Raw genomic sequence first — 24,809 nt, forward strand, 5'->3', positions numbered from 1 at the left:
TTGCCTTTTCTAAGATGACGCTTATACTTTGGAATGATAGTGGAATTAATACACAATGTTTTATTATTGCGGTTGTGGAGCAGCAAAACTTATATTTCCGTTTCCTTGTGACTATACAAATGATATCACTGCAGATGTGATTTTATTGTACAGGTGGATGTTTTGTTTATTTTAAAATCTCACGTTGAAAAATTATTCAACAAGGAGTAAAGCACATTGAAATCGAAATAATATGCTAACAGATTCTTAAAAAAACACAACGTGTGCCAAATATTATTTCTATTTACTTTTAGGGCGGTGAAACTTGTACTATATTTTGCAAATTTGCGAAAGTTTCATGCACAAAAAGCCATGTTCTCTTTAAACAAATTTGACTAGTCAGCATAGTCCTATGAAGAAGTGTATGTGTTTATTAATTGTCTGACCGAATGAAGGTTGGATGCGAGTATAATAAGTGCAAGTTGAATGGATCGGCTCATGTGTGACGGTGCTGGGCACAGGCCAACGCCCTTTAGCTGACGCGCAATTTACCTCGCCGTGCGTAATTAAGCACAGCGCACGTGTGTGTAACACTTTTATTTTTTGAAAGGCTCAATACGCTTCCATTAAACGTTATTAAAGCGCGGTGAGTGACGAGCTCCTATTTGTCTTGTCAGGACAGCTGACAAGCTCGTTAGCTCCCATTTTCCCCTGTCAACTCAGAGCGCGACACGGACACTGACTTCTTCAGCCACTAGTGGCCACGGAGAGTGGCGAATGCGCACAGGAAATAAAAAAATAAATAAAAAAGGAGAGCGAGAGAGAGAAGGGGACGCGTAGACACAATCAAATGTCGTGTCAGGTGTCAGTCATACTTTTGTTTAATCCAGAGCTGTCAATCTTTAATTAATGTAATTTAAAGGGTTGTGGATTTACTGTTTGAGTGGTGCGCATTAGAGGTGTTGTTAATTGAAATTGTTATGCAAATATGTGAATAAAATGAGAAGATCTTGTTATTTGGGAAAAGAAACAAGAATGCGGGGGGATGACACTTAATGGCATGGCATCTTTCCGCTCGCTGCACTTTCAGATGCAATCGTAGATCGAAGTCAGCCTTGTCACGTTGAGCCAAAGTGAATTCCTAACATCCAGGACGTGGCTGTCTACTCCGGACAAATTGCATCCAATCACCCCGGGGGAATTCGGCTAATGTCTCCATCCAGAGCCGCGGGAGCGGGGAGGGAAAACAAATCAAACCGCACACTGGAGAGCGTGGAGGGGCTTATTAAAACATTTCACACACGGGGGGAGAGAGATATAGTCAGGGTGTGTGTGCGGGAGGTAATTAGGCTATGCACACTTTGGACACTGTGTCTTAAACTGAATATATCAGTGGAGCACATTAAATGCATGCCTGTTGTTTTGAGGGGCAAGCAGCAGCAAGCAGCAGCAAGCAGCAGCGAGCAGCAGCAACAGGCCTTCAAAAACTAAAAAAAATCCTATCGTCATTTGCAATTACAGCAAATGAATGCCTAATGACCAGTTAATATAGTTGGCCGTGCGACCTAAAGGTGAACACAAAGATGGTTGACTCACAAATTGTTGTAATTTTAGAATCATTTTTCACGAGAATTCACTTCAGAATTCGCTTTATGGTCGTATACAAACTTTAACGCACTAACTCCAAGTGAGATTTTGATTTCTGACAGATTAATTAAAAAAAAAAGTTAACATGCTCAACTACTGAAGACGACTGACATGGAGAAAGAGCAGTCACTTGCATACTGCATGGAACTCATAAGTGTGTCTAATTTTTGCATCAGGTTCAAATCAACAATCAATATTCATTTTTTGCTTTTGTAATCACGAATGTATTTCTACTTGTCATTACTGTCACGTCTGTGGTGGATGTTACAAAAAGCCAAAGAAGAAACAAAAAAGTAGACGCTCAGTTAGAGGAATTTTTTTTTTTTAGTGTGTAGGTCATGGAACGAAAAAAAAAAAAACTCAATCAAGGCAAGGATAAAATCAAACAAACAATGTAAAGTGCTATTAATCACTGGTAAGACAATCAGGCAGCGTCCATCCTGACGTCATTTGTCTCAAAGTTGATACACGCGAATCAAGAACGAGAGCGCAAAGGCCCACGCGCGTGTAAGTGGTCACCATGGAGACGGGGATGGACATGTGCAGTATAGCTGTAAAATAGTAACCGTAAAGACCCGTTTCTCATAAAACAATGAGTACACGCGTGCTTTTAAGGAGGGCTGGCGGTGTGCAGCGTGGTGACGGTCGAGGGAGAATGGCAGTGGACAGATTTGCGTTCACGCCTGATCAGCTTATGGAGAGCGGTGGGGGTGCAGGGAAAGGCAGCACCTGGCTTTAACCGCTGCAGCCCGTCTCTGTTTATTGACAGCCTGATAAGCAAAGGGTGAGAGTCGAGCACCCTGCTGCGTTGCACGGTACCGCCGCGCCTAATGGACGTCCCTCCAAATAATAATGGAGCAAGCAGACCAGACCTGGCCGGTCCATACCTGTCTGAGCGCCGTCCTTGATGTGTGTCCACTTCCTGGGAGACGCACGGTCGTCACCGTTGTCCATGTATTTACTCGCCGTCTTGTTCAAATTGACACAAAACACATGCGCGTCATCTTGTGAGAGAGACTCGCTGGGCTTTTAGCCTTCCTCGCTAAAAGCCAGAGCCCACTTATAGGACTGTTTTATGGAGCTGAACGCCTTAAAGACACACAAAAAAAAAAAGTTAAAAAAAAAACTCCAACATACCCAACTCACCTTCAATTCACGTTTAGGATTACTTGACACCCGCACTGTCCGCTTGTTGCACACTGAGCATGCGCCAATACAACGACCAGCAGAAATACACTCAACTGGGACCTATCAGTCAGATGGACAGAATAAGAATATATCGTGCTAACTGGTGTGACACCTGAACTTCAAAAGTCGTCGTTTTCTTTGGCTGGCACTTTTTTTTTTAATCTCATCTACCTTTTCGCTCTAGATCTCTTTTAGCCTATTTACTTGCATCCATCCATTCGTCCGTCCGTCCGTCCGTCCGTCCGTCCGTCCGTCCGTCCGTCCGTCCGTCCGTCCGTCCGTCCATCCATCCATCCATCCATCCATCCATCCATCCATCCATCCATCCATCCATCCATCCATCCATCCATCCATCCATCCATCCATCCGTCCATCCATCCATCCATCCATCCATCCATCCATCCATCCATCCATCCATCCATCCATCCATCCATGTGTTTATGTGTTATTAGCTCTACATGATCACGGATGATGATCGCTGTAAAATAGGCTTACATGTCAAAAAGTCAACATGACAAATGTTATCTCGAGACATAAACATTTGAAACAACTAACCAGATAGCAACTTATTCCAGCTTGATTCGTGCAGGGTTCCGCCCACCCCGGGCCGGGCTACCTCGATGAAGCACTTCCCCATTTTCTGCGGCCGGCGTCGCGCCTGAGCTGTGACGCGCCTGCAGCCGCAGCCACTCACAGGAGAGCTCAGCCTGATGCTGACTAGAAAGTTGCGCTGCTAAGGAGCGCACTTTTCCCCCTCCCATCTCGCCACTCTCCCTCATTGACATTTCCACTCGGCTACGGATCTAAAGCTTGGGCACATTTGTTCTATCGGAGGTCCATGCGTGAAACAACCTGGGAGGGTGAAAAAAGAAGAAGCGACTTTACATGAACAGGAAACCGCTTGGACACAACTGCTGCTTGTGAGTTTATTCTTACCTTTAAGTGGTTGTTGTTGTTGTTTTCAAATTTCTCTTTTTCACTTATATTTCGAAAAGCAAGCTGTTTCACGTTTTAGTGTCCTTTATAAGACACAAAAAAGCATGTAATTAGTTGGATCCACCCAGGAATTAGATGCATGTCGCTCCTTGCACGCAGGCGCTTGTCAACTTGTCACTCCGACTCCAACCTGGCAACAGATATAAAATACATTCCGTATGTGATTCTCAAAGAACACATGCACCAGAGCAAAACTCCTCAACAGCAGTGCAGAAAGTCTTTATTAGTCAGCGAGGTCTACAAGTAGCTGCAAGCATGTCCAGCCAGCAGCCAGTGTTAGAGTGTGAGAGTTTGTCAGGTTACTTCAGCGTTTGCTCTTGTCACGCGTGGCGGGCCGGTGCTGTGACAACATTTGCCCCACTCTTGATCCCAGCTAGCCTGCCTTTTGCCAGGAGAAGGCTACTACACACGATACTTTTAAATAATAATAATAATAATAATAATAATAATAATAATAATAATAATAATAATAATAATAATAATAGTAATTCATGTCTGGCACTATGTTTTTCATTTACGCAAAATTAATAACACGAACAGAAAGTCTTCATAAAATAGACCAACTAGCAGGTGATTTTGTTGTAATATTGTTGCTCCGACCTAATTAGTCCTTGTTAAAGAGCAGATGTCCTCATGAAAGCTCCATAGAATTCACAAATGTGACAATGCAGTGATTGACAGGTCATTGGAGCAAACACACACATATAAATGGACATTTCCGAAGTAGATTGTGTTGAATTTATTATAGTATTTATAAAATTGTACTGATAATGTACAATGACAGAAATGCAACATTTTTAACAGTTGCCATTTTATCCTTTAAAAAAGCAAACGAATGTAATAGTAATAGAAAAATAACAAAGCAGTTATATTATGCATTGCTTTTCTTTTTTTAATATACGTATTAAATTGAAATTTAAATATTGATGAAATGTTGTTTGAAATACAATTTAATTGATCTTAATCAGATTTTTCAAATTGTCATTTCACTATATTTTCGAATATGCTGCATCTAAATAATGTTTTCCATTTTCAATTTTAAAGTGTTCAAATTGATGTTTGTTATAAGCATACGACGCTCCAATTATTTTTCCTCTAATATTTATTTATTTATTTATTTATTTATTTATTTATTTATTTATTTATTTATTTATTTATTTATTTATTCATTCATTCATTCATTCATTCATTTGTTTGTTTGTAAAGTTTCCAGATGGGGGCACAAAAAGCACATTGCCCGCGGGAGAAAATAGCGCTGAGATTAGGCTTTCTTTTCAAGGCCTGACATTAGTTGGTGCTAATCCGAATTGGGCTAATTGCTTTCCCAACATCAGACCATACAAGACCCACCCTCCCACCTTCCCCCTCACCTCTCCATTTGCTACCTCAGTATACGTACATGTAGGAAATATTCTGCTCCCACTGTGCTAAGCAGGTGGAGGCCCTATTGGCATGCAAGGTCTCTGAGAGGAGGCGAGAGAGGAGACAAGGATTTAGCCAGTGGGGCGGATTTACAGCTTAACCAGGAGAAATCAATAACATGAGGTATTGTTTCCAAAGAAAACTACTTGACACACTCATGTGGAATTGCAGTATTTGCCAGGGAGGAAGGTTAATAGATGGCTGAGTTTTTGACAGCTGCAGCATGTGACCACATTGAGCCGCAATAACACTTCGCAGACTCTTATTGTTTTTGGATCAGTCTTGACATCAGAAGATGAAATACAACGGCAACTCAGATAATGTCTTTATCTCACGTGATTCTTTATCAGCCTCTTGTCGTCCAGATTTGATTGATAACAGTTCTACAGGTATGAGTTGCTATTAAATGCATAGTGCGGTATCACAATATATGTATGATGTATGTTGCGAAATTGCAGTTGCTATTTAAACTCAAACATTAATTGTATTTCAAGTATAGAAAAAACTATCTATGGGTGCAATTCAAATATGTTGTTAAATCAATGACATCTCAGTTCGTATGAAAGTGCTCCAAACATTCCACATGAGAAGTCATAGTATTCTTAGAACATTGTGTTAAGCGAAAACTTTCTAACCAAATGTGTTCTTAAATGTTAGTTAATAATAATAATAATAATAATAATAATAATAATAATAATAATATCATCATCATTTTTTGATATATTTGAGCTTCTTAGCAATTGTTTTTACAGTTGTAAAAACCACTGTGGCCCGCGAGCCAATCCTAAATGTCACCTGCAGGCTAGCACTTTCAAATCCAGTAAAATTCAGCAAACCTGCAGTGTGTTAACTACATCTTTCAGTGACAATGACCATTTCCCCATGTATTCTAGTTATAGTGTAAAAAATGTTTTTCAATGCAGCTCATTTGTTCTAACCACTTATCTGTTTGACTTATCTCAATTGGCTATTTATTGCAAACATTGAACCTTTTTTAAACAAGTAGCGAGGATCCCATGTGGATAAATTTGTATAAGTGCGTGATGGGATGTGTGTATGTTTGTGTAGGGCGAGTGCTTTCTGTAAGTTGCATGGTCCTAGTTTGAGCCACCAGTCCAAGTGAGGAGAAACAAGGCGGCAAAAGGAAAGAAGCGCCATGAATGTACTCGTTTAGTTTACGGCTTGTTTGATGAAGGAGAATTGGCCAAAGTGTTGTTCCTCGCTGCGGGACCCTCACAGTGACAGTTTGGAGCCGCTCCTCTCAGCTCATTATCTCGCCGGCCCACTGAGGGCCCCCATTCAAGCAAAACCCGCTCTCTCTCTCTCTCTCTCTCTCTCTCTCTCTCTCTCTCTCTCTCTCTCTCTCTCTCTCTCTCTCTCTCTCTCTCTCAGGCTGGGTCGTTTGTCTCCTTATTGAAGGCCCTGCAGTCCGGAATGTGATGGTTGTTAGGGAGCCCTCTTTCACTTCCAAAGTGTTTTATTGATGAGCTCTGACTTCTCCCACTTTTTCACATGTCAAAGAAAGTCAAGTGTAGGCCTCCATGACTTCATTTCATCATGGTATCCCCCCCCCCCACTTTACCAAGAGGAACATTTTCTCCCTTCCCCCTCCTGCATGCTTTGCCCCTTTGCGCACCCCCTCTTTAGTCCATGCAACTCTTCCTTTTAGGGTTCCCCTCTCCGCCATTTTGGGCGCAGAGGGGTTGCTTTTGGGGTGCGATGAGGTGTGCCCTAATAAGGCTGCCATTCACCCAGCGCCGTTTTATTATCAGGGAGCGTGTGGCCATGGCTACACACTCATTTGCTCCACTTTTATTTACGCGTGCTATTTGCTGCACGTCAGGCCGCCGGAGTGACGTCGGCCTTTGCCGCGCAAATGTGTCCATAAAAAGCAGCCGAGCTTGCCTAAAGGCTGCCTCTTGTTGACAGGAGGGGAGGGAAGGGGGAGGAGGAGGTGGGTGGGTTTGGGGGGCTGATACCCAAAAGAGTCAACAAAAGCACGTGGTGGTTATACATGTAGCGTATGCATTTTTTTTTTGCACTGGCAAACAATTAAAAAATGCACTACATTACAAGATATGAAAGCAATTTCCCCAAGAACAACAAAGGAATCACTTTTCATTTTTTCTTTACATGTTATTGATTGTATTTGATTAAAAACTTTTGAGGTTACACGTTAAGAACGCATCTATAGACAATTAAGGAAGTAGTAAAGTAAAAAGTTCTTAAATCAAGGTCAGGAAATTCCCAAATGTGTTTCTTTGGGTTGGTGTACTATATATACTTATCTCAATGGTTTCGTAGCAAACATTAATGCCAAATAGTTCTCAAATATTAATCCATGTTACGAACACTAGTGTGGAACATTGAACTTTTGAAGAACCAGCGTAAACATGCAGCCTGCAGAACATGACAACTAAATTACTTATACATTATTTCAGAAATTATTCAGTGGTTAAAGCAACTGTCAAAATTGCATGACTACAGTACAGTACAATAATGAAACAGCAACCAACACAGATATAATATAACCAAATAAATCACTTGAGCAATGCACTAAAAACCGCATATTGGAAAATTTGTCACTCGCTCCATTTTGTCACCGCGTAGCTGGAGTTTACAGCAAAATAAAGAGATGTGCTCTGTGCAATATTTATACAATACAATCACAAATCTTACTTTATAGGTAAAGATACATTTAAAGAAAATGCACCTTTTTTATTTTACAAAAGAAATTCACAAATGTCCCCATTGTAAGCCTAACAAGCGTAATCAACTTGCTTTTGCATAGAGTTAATTTGGATATTTGTTCTGCATTGCTCATGGTTAATCGCACCATGCTCAGATCAATATACTTATCCTCATAGTCTTATCTTTACAATAATTCATCACTGTTATTGACGAATTTCTGGAGAAAGTGATGAGGTGTTGACTTGATTTTATTTATTTATTTATTTATTTATTTATTTATTTATTGGTTCCCACTCGTGCACTTCAGTGGGCTATATGTATTCATTTATTTATTATACGAAGACGCGCAAACACTGCGTGGTCTCTTAGAAATGCTTGAGCAGTGTTCCACTCCCTTTTCCCCCTAATATTCAGCAAGTGAACGCATCATCCTATTTGCATGCACGGGTCTGATTAGAGGTTTTTTTTTTTTTTTTTTTAGGGGGGGGGGGGGGGGGGGAAGAGGGGCAGTCCCCCCATCTTTTCTCTCGCTGTGACTCGGCCCAGTTTCCCGCTTTTGGCTGTGGCGCAGGGGTGGGGGTCGTGGTGGTGGGGTGGGTTGGTGTTTATGTGTTGGGGGGTTGGGGTGGGGGTAATGATGACAGAGGTCGGGTCGCGCTAATGGGCCAGTGAAGAGCGGCGGAGCAGGAGGAAGGAGCACATACATTAATACACTTGTTCTCCCTTCTCCAATCAGCATAGGTGTGTTCATTCTTTCTCTTACCTCCTCCTTCCTCCACGACGCCCCCTCCCCTCCCTTCTCTCTCTTTCTCTCTCTCCCTCGCCTCCCCACTCTCTCTCTTGCCCACTCTCTCATTCGCTCTCTCCCACGCCAGCGCACATCCACGCCAAACTCGCTGCGTTCTGACATCTGAGTTCACTGTCAATCTCTGTCTCCTTCGCAGGGATATCCCCTCCGTCTCCTTCTCCTCTCCAGCACCCTTTTGGAAACTAATTTTTTTTTTTCACACGGCCTCTCGCTCCTTCACTTCCACGAGAGAAGACCGGTCATCACCGTGGGTTTTTTTTCCTCCCTTATTTTTTTTTCTTTCTCTGTGTGGGCCGTGGACAACACGCTGCATAATTTGGTTTTGACAGCGACAGGATGCCCCAAAAAGGTAAGATTTAAAAAAACGATCTTTTCCCTCTCCTACCTCCGAATGTTTATATTTCTGTTTAATAAGTACTATTTAACCGTAATTTACTTTTTAGATTAGACCAACTTTACGGCTGTTAAAAAGTAGGCAAAGAAATTGCCTCGTACTATTTTGTAACCAATTCAACATGCGCTATTTTGCCGTATTTAGACGGGAGTAAAAAAGTCACGTTGGGCCAGACCAGTGATCATCGTGGAGAATTGGGCGCAATGACCCGTTGAGAAAAGGCGTCAGATTGATTCATGCCGACCACTCAGCCAAGAGGCTTCTTGCAGGAAAAAAGGGCAACGGAGGCCCCCTTTTAGACTAATTAATTACATCAAGAAAATTCACCAGAAATTGTTTTTTTTTTATTTGCTAACTTCATTTCCTAAGAAATTAAAAAATCCAATATTTAATCGAGAGTTTAATGAACATTTTCACCACAAATAGTCATTTTGACAGGGCAATCACGTCCGCAATGAAACTATTTTGTATAACAAGTCAAAAGGAAATAAAAGTATTGCTGCTACAAGACTAATTCATTTTCATTTTTGGTGCGTTTTTAAACAAAACGACAAATCACGACTGTAATTTCTAATAATAAATAAAACAAGTGCAATTTAGTTTTCTTCTAAAAAGGCTGCCTAGCCATGTTGATTTTTACAGGAAGGACCTGCTCATAAAACAGTGTGTCATATTTTATCATTTGAAGCCACTTGCAAAGAAAAAAAAGTGAGGCCTGCGTGTGTATGCGTGTGTTTCAATAAGCATATTGAATTAAGACATTGTTGTTCCGGATTAGCGCAGCAAAAGAAATGCAGATTAGATGGTATGGTTAACCCCGGGAACAACAACGTTTGAGCTTTCGACCTATAATAAATGATTAACCACATACGCCATCCAAGCTTCAAAGCTAAACAAAGTGCACTGTCATCTAAGCTGATCTTTTCAGTTATTTTTTAATAATCAATTTTGATTAATTATGACGTACTTTTATTATATTTTTTCTATTTTTTTCAACGCGCTTCCGTGTGATGGAATTTTAAGTGTGATTAATGACGAGCAAGTGAACTCGGTACGAGGCCATTTTATTCGTGACCACAACACAACTGTGCATGAAAAAAAAAAAAAAAAAAACTTCTCCTCACTGCCCCCCACCTTTTTTCCTCATCTGTCCCCCCAATTGAAAAGCTTCTTCTAATGCATTTGTCTTTCCCCAATTGAGCGCCCTACTGCGCTCTTGTGTCTCTGGACGCGCTTTACAACCGCCACCAAACAAGAACCAAATATTGAACCGCGAGAAATAATTCAGTTTCTCCTATTTACGAATAAAAAAAAAAAACGCGAAACAAAAACAGCATTCACATTCACACTGTGGCTGCACCGGGGTCACGGTCGCATGTGTGTGAGAGAATGTGCGTGTGTGTGAATGGTCCCGAAGGGGGTGGGATGCGTGCCTCCGGCTCTTTGTATTAATGTGAACTTGTTGGTGTGTTTAGTTGGGAAGCTGTGCGTGTTTGTAGCGGCCCAGGGCGAGCTGTCGCCCCGGGTTGGAGGGAGCCCATGAGGGGCTGCATTGTTGACGACTGGACACTCCCACCCTCCCGAGTCCGGACGCTTTATTTTTTTTAGCACTGTCACCGCAGACTTTAAGAGTGGAATGAAGTTAGAAAGCAAATTTAAAAATATATATAAGATCGTGGGTGTCAAACTCAAGGCATTTTGGCTAAATGCGTCGCATCCCGTAAATAATAAGCATCATTTGATACAAAAAAATTATACAATAAATATTGTGCTAATAAAAAAAAAATCGAAATTATTTGAATGACAGTTGCATATTTGACAGTCTTTATCAACCATTCAGCTTTCAAAACGAGTTGGTTAAAAACTGGTCATGAATCCAATCGAGGGGAAATCTGAGCGTTGCGCTCAAGAAGGTGTGGCCGGCAGGGGTGAAAAGGAGTTTGACACTTTGAATTTAATGAAGCGGAATTTAGTACATCAGTATAGCTTTGGCTGTGCTAATGTCTTGTTTTGCTCTGTCCTATAGGGAGGCATTAAGTAGTGAAAACGGCAGATGATTGACTAAATTGTAATACAGTGGACAGTCAACTCTGTTTCCAGGCAAGTTTAAAATACAAATACAAACATACAACACCAACGAGGATGCTAAACTTAAACTGCACTAAATAACTAAATTTTTAAAAAGGAAGGAGATGACAGAAACCTATTTAGAAAATGTGTGTTGTGTGTGTGGTTTTATTTTTATTTTAGTTTTTTGGAGTGTGATGCTAACCTATCTTTATGATTTTCCCTGTGACGCTCAGAGTACCACAATCAAGCCACGTGGGAGTCTGGCGTAGCCTCAATGATGCAGAACAGTAAGTTTGGTTTTTGAATTCTTTATTTGCTGTTTTAATTGTGAGTGTTTGCATGACGTAAGTAACCCACCCTGACATTAGCCCCTGGTTGTACGGTGCATAGGTTAGGAGAAAAAAGGAGGAGGAAACGTATTCTAGGCCCCCATTTGCATGACTGACATTACAAGAAGGGGTATTGTCACTTATTTCAGAGCCATTTCATGCTGTTATTTATTTACGTATTTATTTATTTCGCAATAAAAGTTATTCTTGAAAAAAATAGATCAAATGTGTGTGTGTGTGGGGGGGAGGCTGTGCTATTTTCTTGCTGCCTGAGTTGCTATTAAATAATTGCACAGGCGCCTGCATTAGCGTTAAAGCTGTCTGCAGCTATGCTTGCATGAAACATGAGCGCAAAGAAAGAATGTCTTTTATGCAAACGAGCGCATCATTTTCCAACACACACACACACCGCATACACAAGTGGCTAGACCGGAAGTTGCGCCTTATTGAAGTCGGGTCCCTTGTGCGTTGAATGCTGTCTAATTCCTGGTGACAAACAACAAGCAAAAGGAAAAAAAAAAGGTTAAACATGAACGTTTTCTCTCTTGCTGCTGGACAAGAGGTGTATGACATCTGTGATGAAGGTGTGTGCAATAACTTTATTACATTACATCCTCCATATGCACTCGTGTCTGTGCTGTAATGTGTGCGCAAAATAGTTTGGATGTGAGGAGCGGCGGGGGCAGAAAACGCGTCTTTTACGCACGGACCTAAATGGCTTTGGCGCGTGATGTCTGCCGCGAGGGGGGTCTTCCACGGGCCCACGGGTTGTCCAGAGGTCGCGGCGGGCCTCGCTCGTCTTTTGTGCCTAATAACTCCTGGGTGTACATGGCGGGGAGCGTCCAAAATGACACCATATGCTTTGCCGCAATAGACTCCAAGGCGCGTAATCAGCGCCAGCGGGCACTTGAGGGAATTGAGCCCTGATTAAGACTTGTACGTGACAGCTTTTATCGATCCGGAGTGTTTTTCTTTGGGTGATTTATGTGAAATATGACATTGGTGAAGGCGCCGTATAACGCGGCCTAACAAGTCTATTAATTCCGCCTAATCCTGGAATTAGCAATGAGCAAGAGGGATGATAGTGGATTTAGCATCAATCACATCCACGCATGATGGAAGATTATTACACGGGGCGGTCAAAGGGGGATGCGGGCCCTCTTTTGATCCAATCAAGAAGCACACAAACACGGCTGCAGTGTGCATTTGTTGTCAAATACAAACAGGGATGCGAAGAGCAGAGGGAGGAGGGAGGAGGAGGAGGGGAGGAAAAAAACACTAGATGTCACTTTTAATATGTTAAGATTCCAGGCGCGCCCTCGTTTGTGTGACCGCGCGCAGCCCCCCACCCTCAGGCCACCTTAAAACCAAAGTCTCCCCTCGGAGGGTAAACGAGTAGCGTCCAATTGGGTCTGAGTGATATCCAAATGCAGACAGAAAGGGTCGTTTTTATCATGCTACCATTTGTCGTGACGATGCGATTTCGCAGCGCGGGAGCCGTGTCACAAAGTGACGTGGCTGCCACAAAGTGCTCAAACTGATCTTTTCAATTAGCCTCCCGTGCATGATCCGAGGCGACTTCCGCCCATTCCCAGAAATTAAGCTCAAACTTGACGTGCGGCGAGCTTTATTTTCAAGACAAATGTCAGCCAGGCTCATCATATTTGCTTCCCCCCCTCGTCTATATTTGGAGCTTATTTATTGCTAAGGAGCCCTGGCTCCGCGAGCCAATGTAGCGGGAGGCAGCGTAGGGGAAAGAAGACGGCAGACGCGGACACGGAGCGTGGGGCGGCCACTCGCGGGAGTCCACGCTCCCTTTCGGCTTCAGGTTTGCGGGGCTCCCAACTACTTCCACATCCTTTACAACGAGACATTTCATCCTTAACGCGACACTTTTTGAAAATACTCTTGCATGTGTTTGGACTTGTATCTCTTGTACGAGAGCCTATTCAACCCGTTCGTGTTTGCGTCAGGGATGGATAGAGGTGCCGATGTTATCATACGCTAAACGGCGACTGTGCTATTTGAAAGGCAACATGTGCATGATTTTTTCTGAAGCCAGAGGCGCGCGCGCTCGATAGACGCCGCTGGTGTATTATAATTTAGAAGCTTTTGTGTGCAAGAATAAACTAATACAAATTAGTTTTGTTCTCCGTGCTCGGTGTTATAATTTTTTTTTTTTTAAGTGTGTGATTGGCCTCCCGTGTGCCCACGCAGGTCACAGCGGCGTCAACCAGCTCGGCGGCGTGTTCGTAAACGGTAGACCGCTGCCGGACTCCACCAGGCAGAAAATTGTAGAACTCGCCCACAGCGGTGCTCGACCCTGCGACATCTCCCGAATACTACAGGTGGGCAAGTGGCTTTTCTATCATTCGTTTTATTTTATTTTGTCGATAATTTTATTTTTGTTTTAGCGTCAAAGCAGCTTGTACGCAGGCAGTGCGCACACGCAAGCGTTATGCTATTCTTTGGACACCGGACACAGGAGAAGAAGATTAAAAAAAAGACATGCCTGTTCTAAAAAACTAAAAATAGATTTATTGTAGAAAATGCCTAATGTACCATTCAAGGCATATTTTCTGTGTTTATAGACCCATGATGAAGTCCAAGTGGTGGACAGTGAAAAGGTGATAATGACTTGAACGCCATCACAAAAATTCCCCGGATAGTCCTAAATAATGGATGTGAATTGTGTCTTTTGATCTCCATCCAGGTGTCCAACGGCTGCGTGAGCAAAATTCTGGGCCGCTACTATGAGACCGGCTCCATAAGACCGCGGGCCATCGGCGGGAGCAAGCCCCGGGTCGCCACGCCGGAAGTGGTTGCCAAGATCGCGCAGTACAAGCGAGAGTGTCCGTCAATCTTCGCCTGGGAGATCCGCGACCGTCTTTTATCGGAGGGCATCTGCACCAACGACAACATACCCAGTGTAAGATTACACACACAAGATTACACACACACACACACACACACACGCGCGCGCGCGGGCGCACACACGAGCATAAATTGCGTGCATGATTACATTAGCTCCATCTGATGACTTTTGTTGTGTTTGTGCGCGCAGTGAGCATCCAACCATTCACTCGTATTAATGCGCAATGCAAAGTGCGCGCGCGTCTGCCAATTAAGCGTACTTTACGCACACTTTACGCGCACGTTCCCCTCTCATCCACGCCGTCTCCCCCCCTCCCTTCCAGGTGTCATCGATAAACCGAGTCCTCCGCAACCTGGCGAGTGAGAAGCAACAGATGGGCGCAGATGGCATGTATGACAAGCTGAGGATGCTCAACGGTCAGACAGGAAGTTGGGGGACCCGGCCCGGCTGGTACCCCGGAACATCGGTGCCGGGCCAGCCCAATCAAGGTGAGCCCCCTCCCAAATCAGCAAATGATATTGCGCTGCTTGCGGTTGCAAACAATAGGCCCAAGCCTGCGTACGCGGCCTCAATGCCTCCACTGTCTCTGGCGTGGACGTGCGTGACAGCGGCGAAATGTGCGTGCACAAAGGAATGTTTCCGTCCACACGCAATGACGGCTGATGGGAAAAAGTCCTCCACGCAACGTGTAATTGCTCATTAGCAGGGGCCTTTGTCTAGCGTTCTCTCTGCCTGTCTCCCTCCCTCTTATTTGTGACGAGCGCGGAGGCGCGCAAGAAGGCAAGCCCGACGGCAGGGCCTTCAAATGCAAAGCAAATAAATAGCTTCTATAGATTTAGTAGGCGAAAAGCGGAAGTGGTGCAAGTGAGGCGCAGCAAATAATCATTTGCTTAATTGTTTGAACGTCATTTGGACACGTGGTGGTGGCTATTAACGAGCATTAAAGCGGAAACGATCACATTAGGCACAATTCATTATCATCATCATCATTATTGCTATTTTAAGATGCATATGTTGATATATGGCGACGGTGATTATCAACGCGCAACGTTAATATAATGTTTAATCACAATTATAATGCACTTGTTGGATTCGTTAATGAAAAAATAATTACATTTTAATGATAATAATAATAATAATAATAATAATAATAATAATAATAATAATAATAATAATATTTTTAAAAGCTTTATTACAGAATGCTATAGGGCCTGCCGAAAGGGTCGATAGCTCATACCGACAATAATGATGACGCAATCAATGAGTTGCACGCCCCCTCCCCGAGTACCGTTGAGGACTTCACTCCCAATTTAATTGGAATCGAAGTTCAAAGTTGTTTAATGCAGATGAAAATTCGTATTGCGATCAGTATAAACCGCAGCAATAAAACACACTCCTATGAACATTAACAACAATTAATGACATTAATAACATTATATTATTATCATAAATGTATTATTATATCGTTATAATAACATTTATTATTATTATTATTATTATTACTATTATTATTATAAAATGAACCTGTGCCACTAAAAAGGGTCCTAATACTGTTGTTAAAAAATAAACACAAACAAATAATCAATAAAAACACTATTAACAACTAACAGTATTACATATAATAATAATAATAACAATAATACTAGTCAGTAATAATAATGATAATAATAAAATAATAATATAATAATAATAATAAAATAATAATAATAATATTAATAATACCTTTGTTAAACTAAAAACAAAACCACCAAAACGTCACATATTACTGGTATCTATAATACTGCTCATAAAAGGGTTACAAGTGTCCCTAAAAAGATATTTTTTAATCCCCATAAATCGACCGTCATGTGCTGCCTTTAAATCCCGTCTATCGGATTTAGTCTGTCACTTTCTTTTTCATTTTTAAGCGTTTTCTCAAGTGTTTTGATCGGGCCTCAGCGGCTGAGAGGTGCCGCAATTGTTTTGCTATCTTTATTCTCTTTTTCCCCTGCCTGCTTTTTGTGTTGGAGCGTTTCCGCCTGACTGGCTGAGACATCGCGATACTAAAGAATGCGTTTATTTCCCGATGTTTTTTTTTTTTTTTTGCCCAAAGAAAACAAATCCCATCTTGCATCGTCACCGGGTCTGACCCACGGATAATAGCTGCACAACCACCCAAAGTATTGGGGTGTTGGAGAATATACTTGCGTCTGCTATTTAATTTGATGTGCAGGAACGTTTTCACCCTCACTTTCTCGACGTGATAATGATGTCCAACAAGTGGGACACACATTAGTCGATAAGCCTTTTTATTTAAGGTGGGGGCGGGCGAGGGGCTGCCTTGCCCTCCTCGTGGTGGTGAATAGATTGGCCTTATTTTGGCGTTGTTTGGAGGGGTGAGTGCAAGGGAGGGCTTGCATGCTCTCGCCTCACTCATTTGTTTCCAATTGAGGACAGAAATCCTGAGTGGCGTGGACGTGATTAATGATGCTAGTGGCGAAGGGTTAACACACTGGACTCAAAGCTCTCCCCACGGACACAATGGCAAAAGGACTGCGGCCTGCGCAGCTCCAGTGGGAGAGGATCCTTTTGTCATCCACCCCCTCGAAGCGCACATTACACCCACCACGGACTGGCTGTTCGTCCCTGCCTGTGTCCACAGTTTAATGGTTTCCCTTTACTCCTCAAGCTATTGTATCGTCCTGAAAAGCCTCCTCTGCTATTCAAAATAAAGTTGGTGGTCACCTCAATGGATATACCGACGCCCATATGGGAACCACCATTGAGCCTGTAGGTGCGGGTGGGGGAAGGAGAGAGGAAGGGGGTGCAAGTGAGTTTGGGTTTTTAAAAACATGTCTCTGAAAAGAGGACGGCCACGTCTTGACATTTCTCTTCCCTTTTGACAACATGCGGCATTCTGGTAGCGTTGAGTTGAACATCCCAGCCTGTTGGTGTTCCCACAATATTTTATAAACAATACAGTGAAAGATCTGACACCGTCCAACGCTGGTCAACCTCGGATTTATTCGTTTAAAAAAATGGACTTTAAACTAACCCAACCATTGTAGGGATTACAATAAACATTCTTCATTTGAACTGTTCAGTTACTCCAATCTGATTTTGTCGTCAAATTCACTTTTGAACGTTTATAGAAAACTAGACAAAAAAAAACCCTCCGAAACAAAAACGACCTGCATGACTGCACAGACATGAAGACCCGTCCACTCACCTTCACCCTTAAAATGAAACAAGCACATTGGCATAGTATGTTTAAAATAACCTATAATCGCAACCGGGCTATTAGTTTAACGATGTGTTTTCCCCTACCCCCCTCATAGATGGCTGCCAGCCGCAAGACGGTGTCGGAGAAAACACAAATTCCATCAGCTCAAACGGCGAGGACTCAGAGGAGACTCAGATGCGCCTGCAGCTCAAGAGGAAGCTGCAGAGAAACCGCACCTCCTTCACGCAGGAGCAGATCGAGGCGCTGGAGAAAGGTGCGCACGTCATACATACACGGATGCACTTATGTATGTGCGCATGCACGAGTATGCGTGCACGCACGCACACCAGGCTGCTAAATTTGTTTTTTTATCATTGGAGTTTCATATTGTACAGAAAATGTTTTTATTGTTTTAGTTACGTTGGTTAGCTACACGACAACAAATATTAGACATGGGAATCAAGCATCAATTGAAATTGAGTATTGTTATCTCTGTAAAGGTGGATTTATACGGCATTAGTTTAACATATGTAGTGGTCGGTGAGTCTGAAACACCCTAATCATAAAATGCTGTGGTTACACAGGTTTTACTAATAAAGATCATGTGTAAAATTATTTCTACTGCTTTGGAAAAAAATAAGAGATAAATAAGTTTGGTATTTTAACTTGTTCATGATTTGAAAATAAATGAGTGATTCTCAAACTTCTCACAACAAATACCACATACAAAATATACTCTGCTCTCTACCATCAGGATCAATTTTAATATACATTAGAGGTCGGCCAACAATGTGCATCTATGTAAATAAAAAATGACTTAAATAATGATCAAAAGTAAATATGGTGCATATAAGTTCAAGGAAAGTGTAGTAAATACAAGTTTAAAAACAAACTGTTTTTAAAGATTAAACACAAAGGTACTAAAAAGTTAAATACAAATGAACCGTGGACTTGTGTAGTAATTATTTTGTGTACCACAAGGGGAACATGTACCACAATTTCGAAACACTTGTCCAACTGACAATATTTGTATTTAATATTTTTATGAACTACTGTACTCATATCCAACGTTTATATTGCAGAATTTGAGAGAACTCATTACCCAGACGTATTTGCACGAGAGAGACTAGCGGCCAAAATTGACCTCCCAGAAGCAAGAATACAAGTGAGCATCCGTTTAGTAAGATTTCTTCCTCGATGCTCAAAGGAGTCTTGTCAACTAAGAGGTTGTGTTGCCCTTGCAGGTGTGGTTCTCCAACAGGAGAGCAAAGTGGAGGCGGGAGGAGAAGCTTCGCAACCAGCGTCGACAGGCCAGCAACTCTTCCAGTCACATTCCCATCAGCAGCAGCTTCAGCACTAGCGTGTACCAGGCCATCCCGCAGCCCACCACACCTGGTACGTACACCACTACCGCTAAAATTTCATACAGGTGTTAAAAAAACACCTGTAATATTAAAGTGTACAGGGCAATAAAATAGTCAGATCCCAAGTTTATGACGACGGAGCAATGAGTTGTGTCTCAGATGCGCTTCACACAAATCCCACTTTAACATTCTTGAGTGTAGTGCGAGTGTAAAAATCCACCGGTAAAAGGAATAAAACACTCCAGTCTTCACTTTAATGAGATCAGTGTAATGACTTGCATCCAACGAGTTATATTCAAATGTGCCTCCCGAATCTAACATCTTCAAAATTGAATCCAAATTATTTCATATACTAAAAATGTGGCCCTGACTCTTTAGATTTAAATCCCCAGAATTGTGAGTACAGTAAATGTAAGAAGACCCAGGCCTATTTATACTCATTTTCATTGCAGGAAATATGAACTTCTAAATGTATCAGTCTCACCATATTCTTATACAAAGAGAACAAATTAATGGATAACAAAAACAAAAAAACTAATCTGAGCCATAGTTTTAGTAGTAGGCTTTTTAACAAATCAAAAAAAAGATTTTGCTGCTACCTCTACGTCTATTAGTCTTCTTAGTCTTATTTCTAACATATGGCACCCACACACCCCACTGTATAATATAAATATCCCATACTGAAGCATAAGTTATTTTTTTCAATGTTTTTGGAAAACAAACAAACAAAAAAATAGTCTTGCCTTGATTCATCCTTTACAGATGACTGAAGGACTGACAAAGACAACAAGAAAAGAACAACACGATTTTAAACAGCCACCAGAGGTGGTTCCAGGATTTTTTCTCTCCCGGACCTTAAGGGGGGCTTGACCAATGCATACTGGGGCTGAGATAATAATAATGTATAGATCTATTTTAGAATATTAAAACAAATGCTGGATCAGGTTACCTGTGGTGACACACTTCAAGTACATTAGTTAAAGCCAACACATGACGGAAAAGTTCATAAATGGAATGATGACCACAATCATGTGGCAGTCAGGGCCGCACCTAGTAAACATTTTGTTCATTTCATGACAGTTGTTACTAACTGACGTGTGACCTGCTGCAGTGACACTGATTGAGCCAAACCAAAACAAGTCAACGGTTCTGAAAAACAAAATCACTGTTGTGCACTTGTGGTGGCGACCCAGGTTAAAATTAAAACACAAACTAAGCAGACATATTTGTCTTTCTATTTGTTGAAAATATAATCTGCTTCCTGGCACTTGATGGGTGTCTGCCATCTAGAGGTGAACATTGTTATTACAACTTAAAACGAGTCCACCGCAGTAAATGATTTTATATATAAAAAAAAAAACTGTGTGAGTACAGACCGCCAATTGTTCATTCCTGTTCTAAAGTAGTTTTAATCTCTCCTATCCCTCCAGTGTCGTTCACCTCGGGGTCCATGTTGGGCCGAGCCGACTCAGCCCTCACCAACACCTACAGCGCACTGCCCCCAATGCCCAGCTTCACCATGGCCAACAATCTACCTATGCAAGTAAGTGGATATAAACCTAGCCGGCGCAAGCACGAGCTCACGGGCCCATCAATTGAGTACGATCAGACCCGACTATTGCGCTAATGTCCACATTCTCCCCCCTTCCGTCCACTTTTAGCCCAGCCAGACCTCCTCCTATTCCTGCATGCTGCCTACCAGTCCGCCTGTGAACGGGCGCAGCTACGAAACATACACGCCCCCGCATATGCAGGCACATATGAACAGCCAATCAATGACCGCTTCTGGTACCACCTCAACAGGTAGGCCGACAGTTCATTGTTTACCCAGCATGCTCGGGTGAGGGAAAATAAAGTAGTAGTCGTGGCGGCGCGCCAGTCATCTGCCACCTTTTCTAATTAGGCACTACTACATCATGTGTATTTCATTTGGTTTAGGATTGAGCCCATAGTTTAGTTCCGGTCCATTAAGGGGGGGGCAGTCATATATATACTGCTTATAGACGAGAGCACTTAATGACGCAGAAGCACATTTCCTCTGTGCTAAATTGCTAATTAACGTGATTCATCGGCACTTGTACTCACTATTTAAATGCCAACGCGTGCGCAGCCTCCTTTTTTACAGCGACCGCTCGCTCACCTGTTCGCAAGGCTAACGCCGGCTGACTGGGTGACAGGTAGAGTAAAATCTGGACTGGTCGCCAGACGATTTACAGACATTCACATATATGGACAATTTTGAATCTTGACTAAATTTAACATGCACGAAAAACGACACGCCTTTTTCATGGGAAAGTCTGGCTAAAGAATTTTGAAGATCCATTCATTCATTTTCTAAAGCTTGCCCTTATCTGTACCAATTTCATTCACTAACAGTCTACACTTGCCACTTGGGTGATTGTGAATAGTATGTTATTTTTTTTGAGGAACAACTTCTGGTGAAGAAATGCAGTTCACGCAAGGGGTGTGGCCTACCGGAAGTAGAGCACTGTGTGCAGTGCAGATAAACATGATTTGGGTTGCTGTGTGGTTCCAAATTTTCCAAATTTATATATATATTTTTTAATAGTTTATGCAACATGTTAAGATCATTCAGGAGTTTTCATATCAATACTCGCCACTGAAATGAAAGGGCAAACTGACAATAATAATACAATAATTCATAATTTCAGCCAATGCGTACAATGTTCTCTGCTATGTTCTAGTCCAAATGCAGATTAATACTACCATTTTGGAATGCAAATTAAGCAGAACCCCCCCATGTTTTTATCAGGCTGACAATTTGCCACTTGCTGTCAACTGAAAATCCTCATTAAGGTTGCAAAATGTAATGATGGTCATGGCACACCTGTTTGCTGGGATTGGTCATGTGATACTCGCAAGCTCGTCATTCCACATGATTTTTAGTTGACGGGATAAAAAAAAAAGGTGGATTTTTCTGCTTAATTCAAATTCCACTAAAGAGCTATTAATCAGAATGCCGTGTTTAGACTCGCCTGGGCAAATACCACATTATATTGTAAAGACAATTTTTGACTTGACTCGAATTTTTTTTTAAATTCACAATTATGCATATATTTCATTACATGACCTTTTGAACTGACTCACGTGTGTCTTTGTGCACAGGACTCATCTCTCCTGGAGTGTCTGTCCCAGTGCAAGTCCCCGGGAGCGAGCCTGACATGTCTCAGTACTGGTCTAGACTACAGTAGAGAGAAGAGCTACTTCACCTTGTGAGCTCCAACGCGGACCTCCTCATACACGCACTCCACACACACATATACACAGAAGAGGAGGTGAATGGGGACTTGCGTAGCTCTGGGCACATTCAAACGAGGACAGGATAAAAAAAAGACAAATGGACCTCTGTAAAGTGCCCAGTGTTACATTTTTATGGAACAAACAAACAAACAAAAAAAAAAGAAAGATTTTTTTTTTTTTTTTTTACAATTTCCAGTCATTGTTTCCTCTTTTCTTTCTGGTGTGTTAGTGAATGGCCATTTGTATGTGAATATGAACGATCAAGTGCTGATAGATGGACTACTAGGAAACCATGTTGTCGACACTCTGCCATGACTATCTTTTAATGTGCTTATATCCAGACGCTCTGTGCATGGACGCTGTTGCATATCATGACTGGAGGGAAGACTCTTTGAAAAACTATTTATTGTCCCCACGAGGAAAGAGGCTGCAGTCCAACACACACATGCACACACACAGATTGCTTTGTAAAGCAATCCAAATGGGACCTCTGCCGCATCCCGCGAGGACCACTGTGGAAGCCTGTAGTCTGTAAATGGTAGACTGCGTCTTTGCTCTAATTTCTTTTGTTTCTTGTCCAAATGTAAAGTACTTGTCTTCCCTCGAGAGAGAATGAGAGAGAGAAAATTCTCCAATAAAAGTTGATTTCATTTACAACCCCTTCCTCCTCCCCCCACCAAGAATATTCTATAAATGTTCCATGCATCATCATAAAGTACATTCTTTAGGGTCAGGTACAATTTGTCTCTTAGCTATAGTTGTAATATAGTGTCCTATGGTCAAAAAATTGTGTGCGACTAGAAATATTTAATTCTTATAATTATGATTAAACATTGCTTGACAGAGTTTTAAACTTAAGTGTTTGGCAGTTGTTTACAAGTACATATCAGATTTAATCATTGTTGATTGTAAAACAGACCAAAGCCTTTGTATTTCATCTAGTACACAATGTTTTTTTTCTAAAAGATATTAGTCTTGTGTTGCAACATTTTGTAAACACGTCTTGGGTTCGACGACATCGGCTTCGAGTTTGTACAACTGCGGCAGAGCCCCGCGGTCCTTATTTATAATTGAAGACCATGGGAGGTTTTTTTTTTTCTCCTCGCATCATCTGTCATGCTCTTTTACTTTTGTTCTATTTTATTTTCATGTCGGTGTGTATGTAGAACATGGACACATATGGGGTTTACGTCTGGGCAAATGGAGATAAAAATGTCAACACTGTCTCTTTAAATATTTCAATTTAATTTTATTTAAAATGGAGCTTTCTAAATGTATTTTGTGAAAACTATAAAAAACATTTTGTACAGTAAAAGTGTGTCTGAAATGATTTTTTTTTTAAATGAAATATTTTTTGCATGCATCAGCATTTTTGACACGCTGAAGAGGAATTAGTGAAGCTTGGTGGGTAGTGGCTAATGTCTGCCTGACAGTTCTAAGATTTGGGGTTTGAATCTTGGGTGGAGTTTTCATTCTGTCCCTGTGAGTAATACTGACACTCCATGTTCATAGTGAACACAATACCGCAATGATATTGCCCTACATTGTTTTTATTTCACCACGCTGCCTATGTCTGTCTGTGCTTGTGCTGATTGGAATTTCGTCTCAAATTCACATTTTTAAATCCCGGCAAAATGGGTTAATCTAACTCTAAGTCAAACAAACCTTTGCATCTTTTTTATTTCGTGTCATTATCTTCAGATCTTGAAAAAAGTAATTGCTTATTTTTTTTTTTAAAAGTAAGGAGTAGTAAGCAAATATCGGTTTTAAAAATTCAGCAGAAAAGTAAATATTCAAAGTTACCTGAGAAAATCTACTTAGAGAGATTAATAAAGTATTTGTACTTCACTTCCCACCACTACTGTTCAGGCAGGCAGCACCACACTCCTCACTTAAAATCCGCTGGGATAAGATCCAGCTCACCAGCAACCCTAATGAGCAAAATTGGACGCATACAGTAAGCGGAACAAACTGCTCTGATGATTCAAATCCTTGCCCTTCTGTATGCAAGCCACCACCGAACCCACTCTTCTACCTTCCTTCAAGATTAAAATAAATGTCAGTGCGACACTTCCAATGTGAATAACAAACCGGTCTTGATGTGAGGCGCAACCAATCGCAGCACACAATGAGGAAAAGGTCAAGACAATTCGCCGTCTAGCAGAGTACCACAACTCTGTGCATGGAACAATGACGACAGGAAAGAGGAAGGGGAGGTGAAATAAAGCGGTCGGTGTATTTTGCTTCACTTGACGTGTCTCCATTTGGCAAATGAGATCATGTCAAAAACAGGAGGCCCAGGACAGACAGAGTAAGCTAAGTAATGTTAGTGCTTCTTATTCACTTGTTGCCAGCGATGTTGAAAGTAATTGCAGAGTCCAAGAACAGCCAGTCTGTTGGTCAAGAGACCAAATAAGATTTTAATTTATTTCTTTTCCATCCTACGTTAATTAATTGAATATTTAACGAAATGATCTGCTGTTATCCACCGCTTCCTGCTTTTGATACAAGTGCTACGAAAACCTTATGACTTTTGCTGCCTCTCGGTAGTCAAGATTGATTGTCTTCTTGGCGTTCCCACCC

At 41.7% G+C, this 24,809-nt stretch overlaps 1 protein-coding gene and 1 long non-coding RNA gene across 9 annotated transcripts; one reads left to right on the plus strand and one right to left on the minus strand.

Moving 5' to 3' along the window:
* Positions 1–4,004, minus strand: LOC148400698 (uncharacterized). Of its 2 annotated transcripts, XR_015857439.1 has the most exons (4): positions 3,751–4,004; positions 3,370–3,666; positions 2,773–2,874; positions 1–2,595 (listed from the first exon to the last, which is right to left on the minus strand). It is a non-coding gene; the product is annotated as an uncharacterized LOC148400698 (long non-coding RNA). The 2 variants fall into 2 exon arrangements; XR_015857438.1 differs by lacking the exon at positions 2,773–2,874 and having other exon boundaries at positions 1–2,715.
* pax6b (paired box 6b) lies at positions 3,568–23,556 on the plus strand. Of its 7 annotated transcripts, XM_088370631.1 has the most exons (15): positions 3,569–3,734; positions 8,868–9,080; positions 11,152–11,225; positions 11,429–11,482; positions 12,085–12,108; positions 13,742–13,872; positions 14,116–14,151; positions 14,238–14,453; positions 14,722–14,887; positions 17,717–17,875; positions 18,684–18,766; positions 18,846–18,996; positions 20,396–20,508; positions 20,627–20,768; positions 22,092–23,556. In XM_088370631.1, exons 4-15 carry the CDS (start codon positions 11,470–11,472, stop codon positions 22,175–22,177), a joined length of 1,320 nt encoding a protein of 439 aa, XP_088226757.1. In that variant the 5' UTR covers positions 3,569–3,734; positions 8,868–9,080; positions 11,152–11,225; positions 11,429–11,469; the 3' UTR covers positions 22,178–23,556. The 7 variants fall into 7 exon arrangements, with proteins under 7 accessions (XP_088226753.1, XP_088226757.1, XP_088226756.1 ...); XM_088370627.1 differs by lacking the exon at positions 11,152–11,225 and having other exon boundaries at positions 3,568–3,734; XM_088370634.1 differs by lacking the exon at positions 12,085–12,108 and having other exon boundaries at positions 3,570–3,734.
* Positions 23,557–24,809: the final 1,253 nt, after the last annotated feature.

Source organism: Syngnathus floridae, chromosome 3 (assembly GCF_059516105.1).
Source record: "Syngnathus floridae isolate MCC-2025c chromosome 3, RoL_Sflo_1.0, whole genome shotgun sequence".
NCBI classification, from domain to species: Eukaryota; Metazoa; Chordata; class Actinopteri; order Syngnathiformes; family Syngnathidae; genus Syngnathus; species Syngnathus floridae.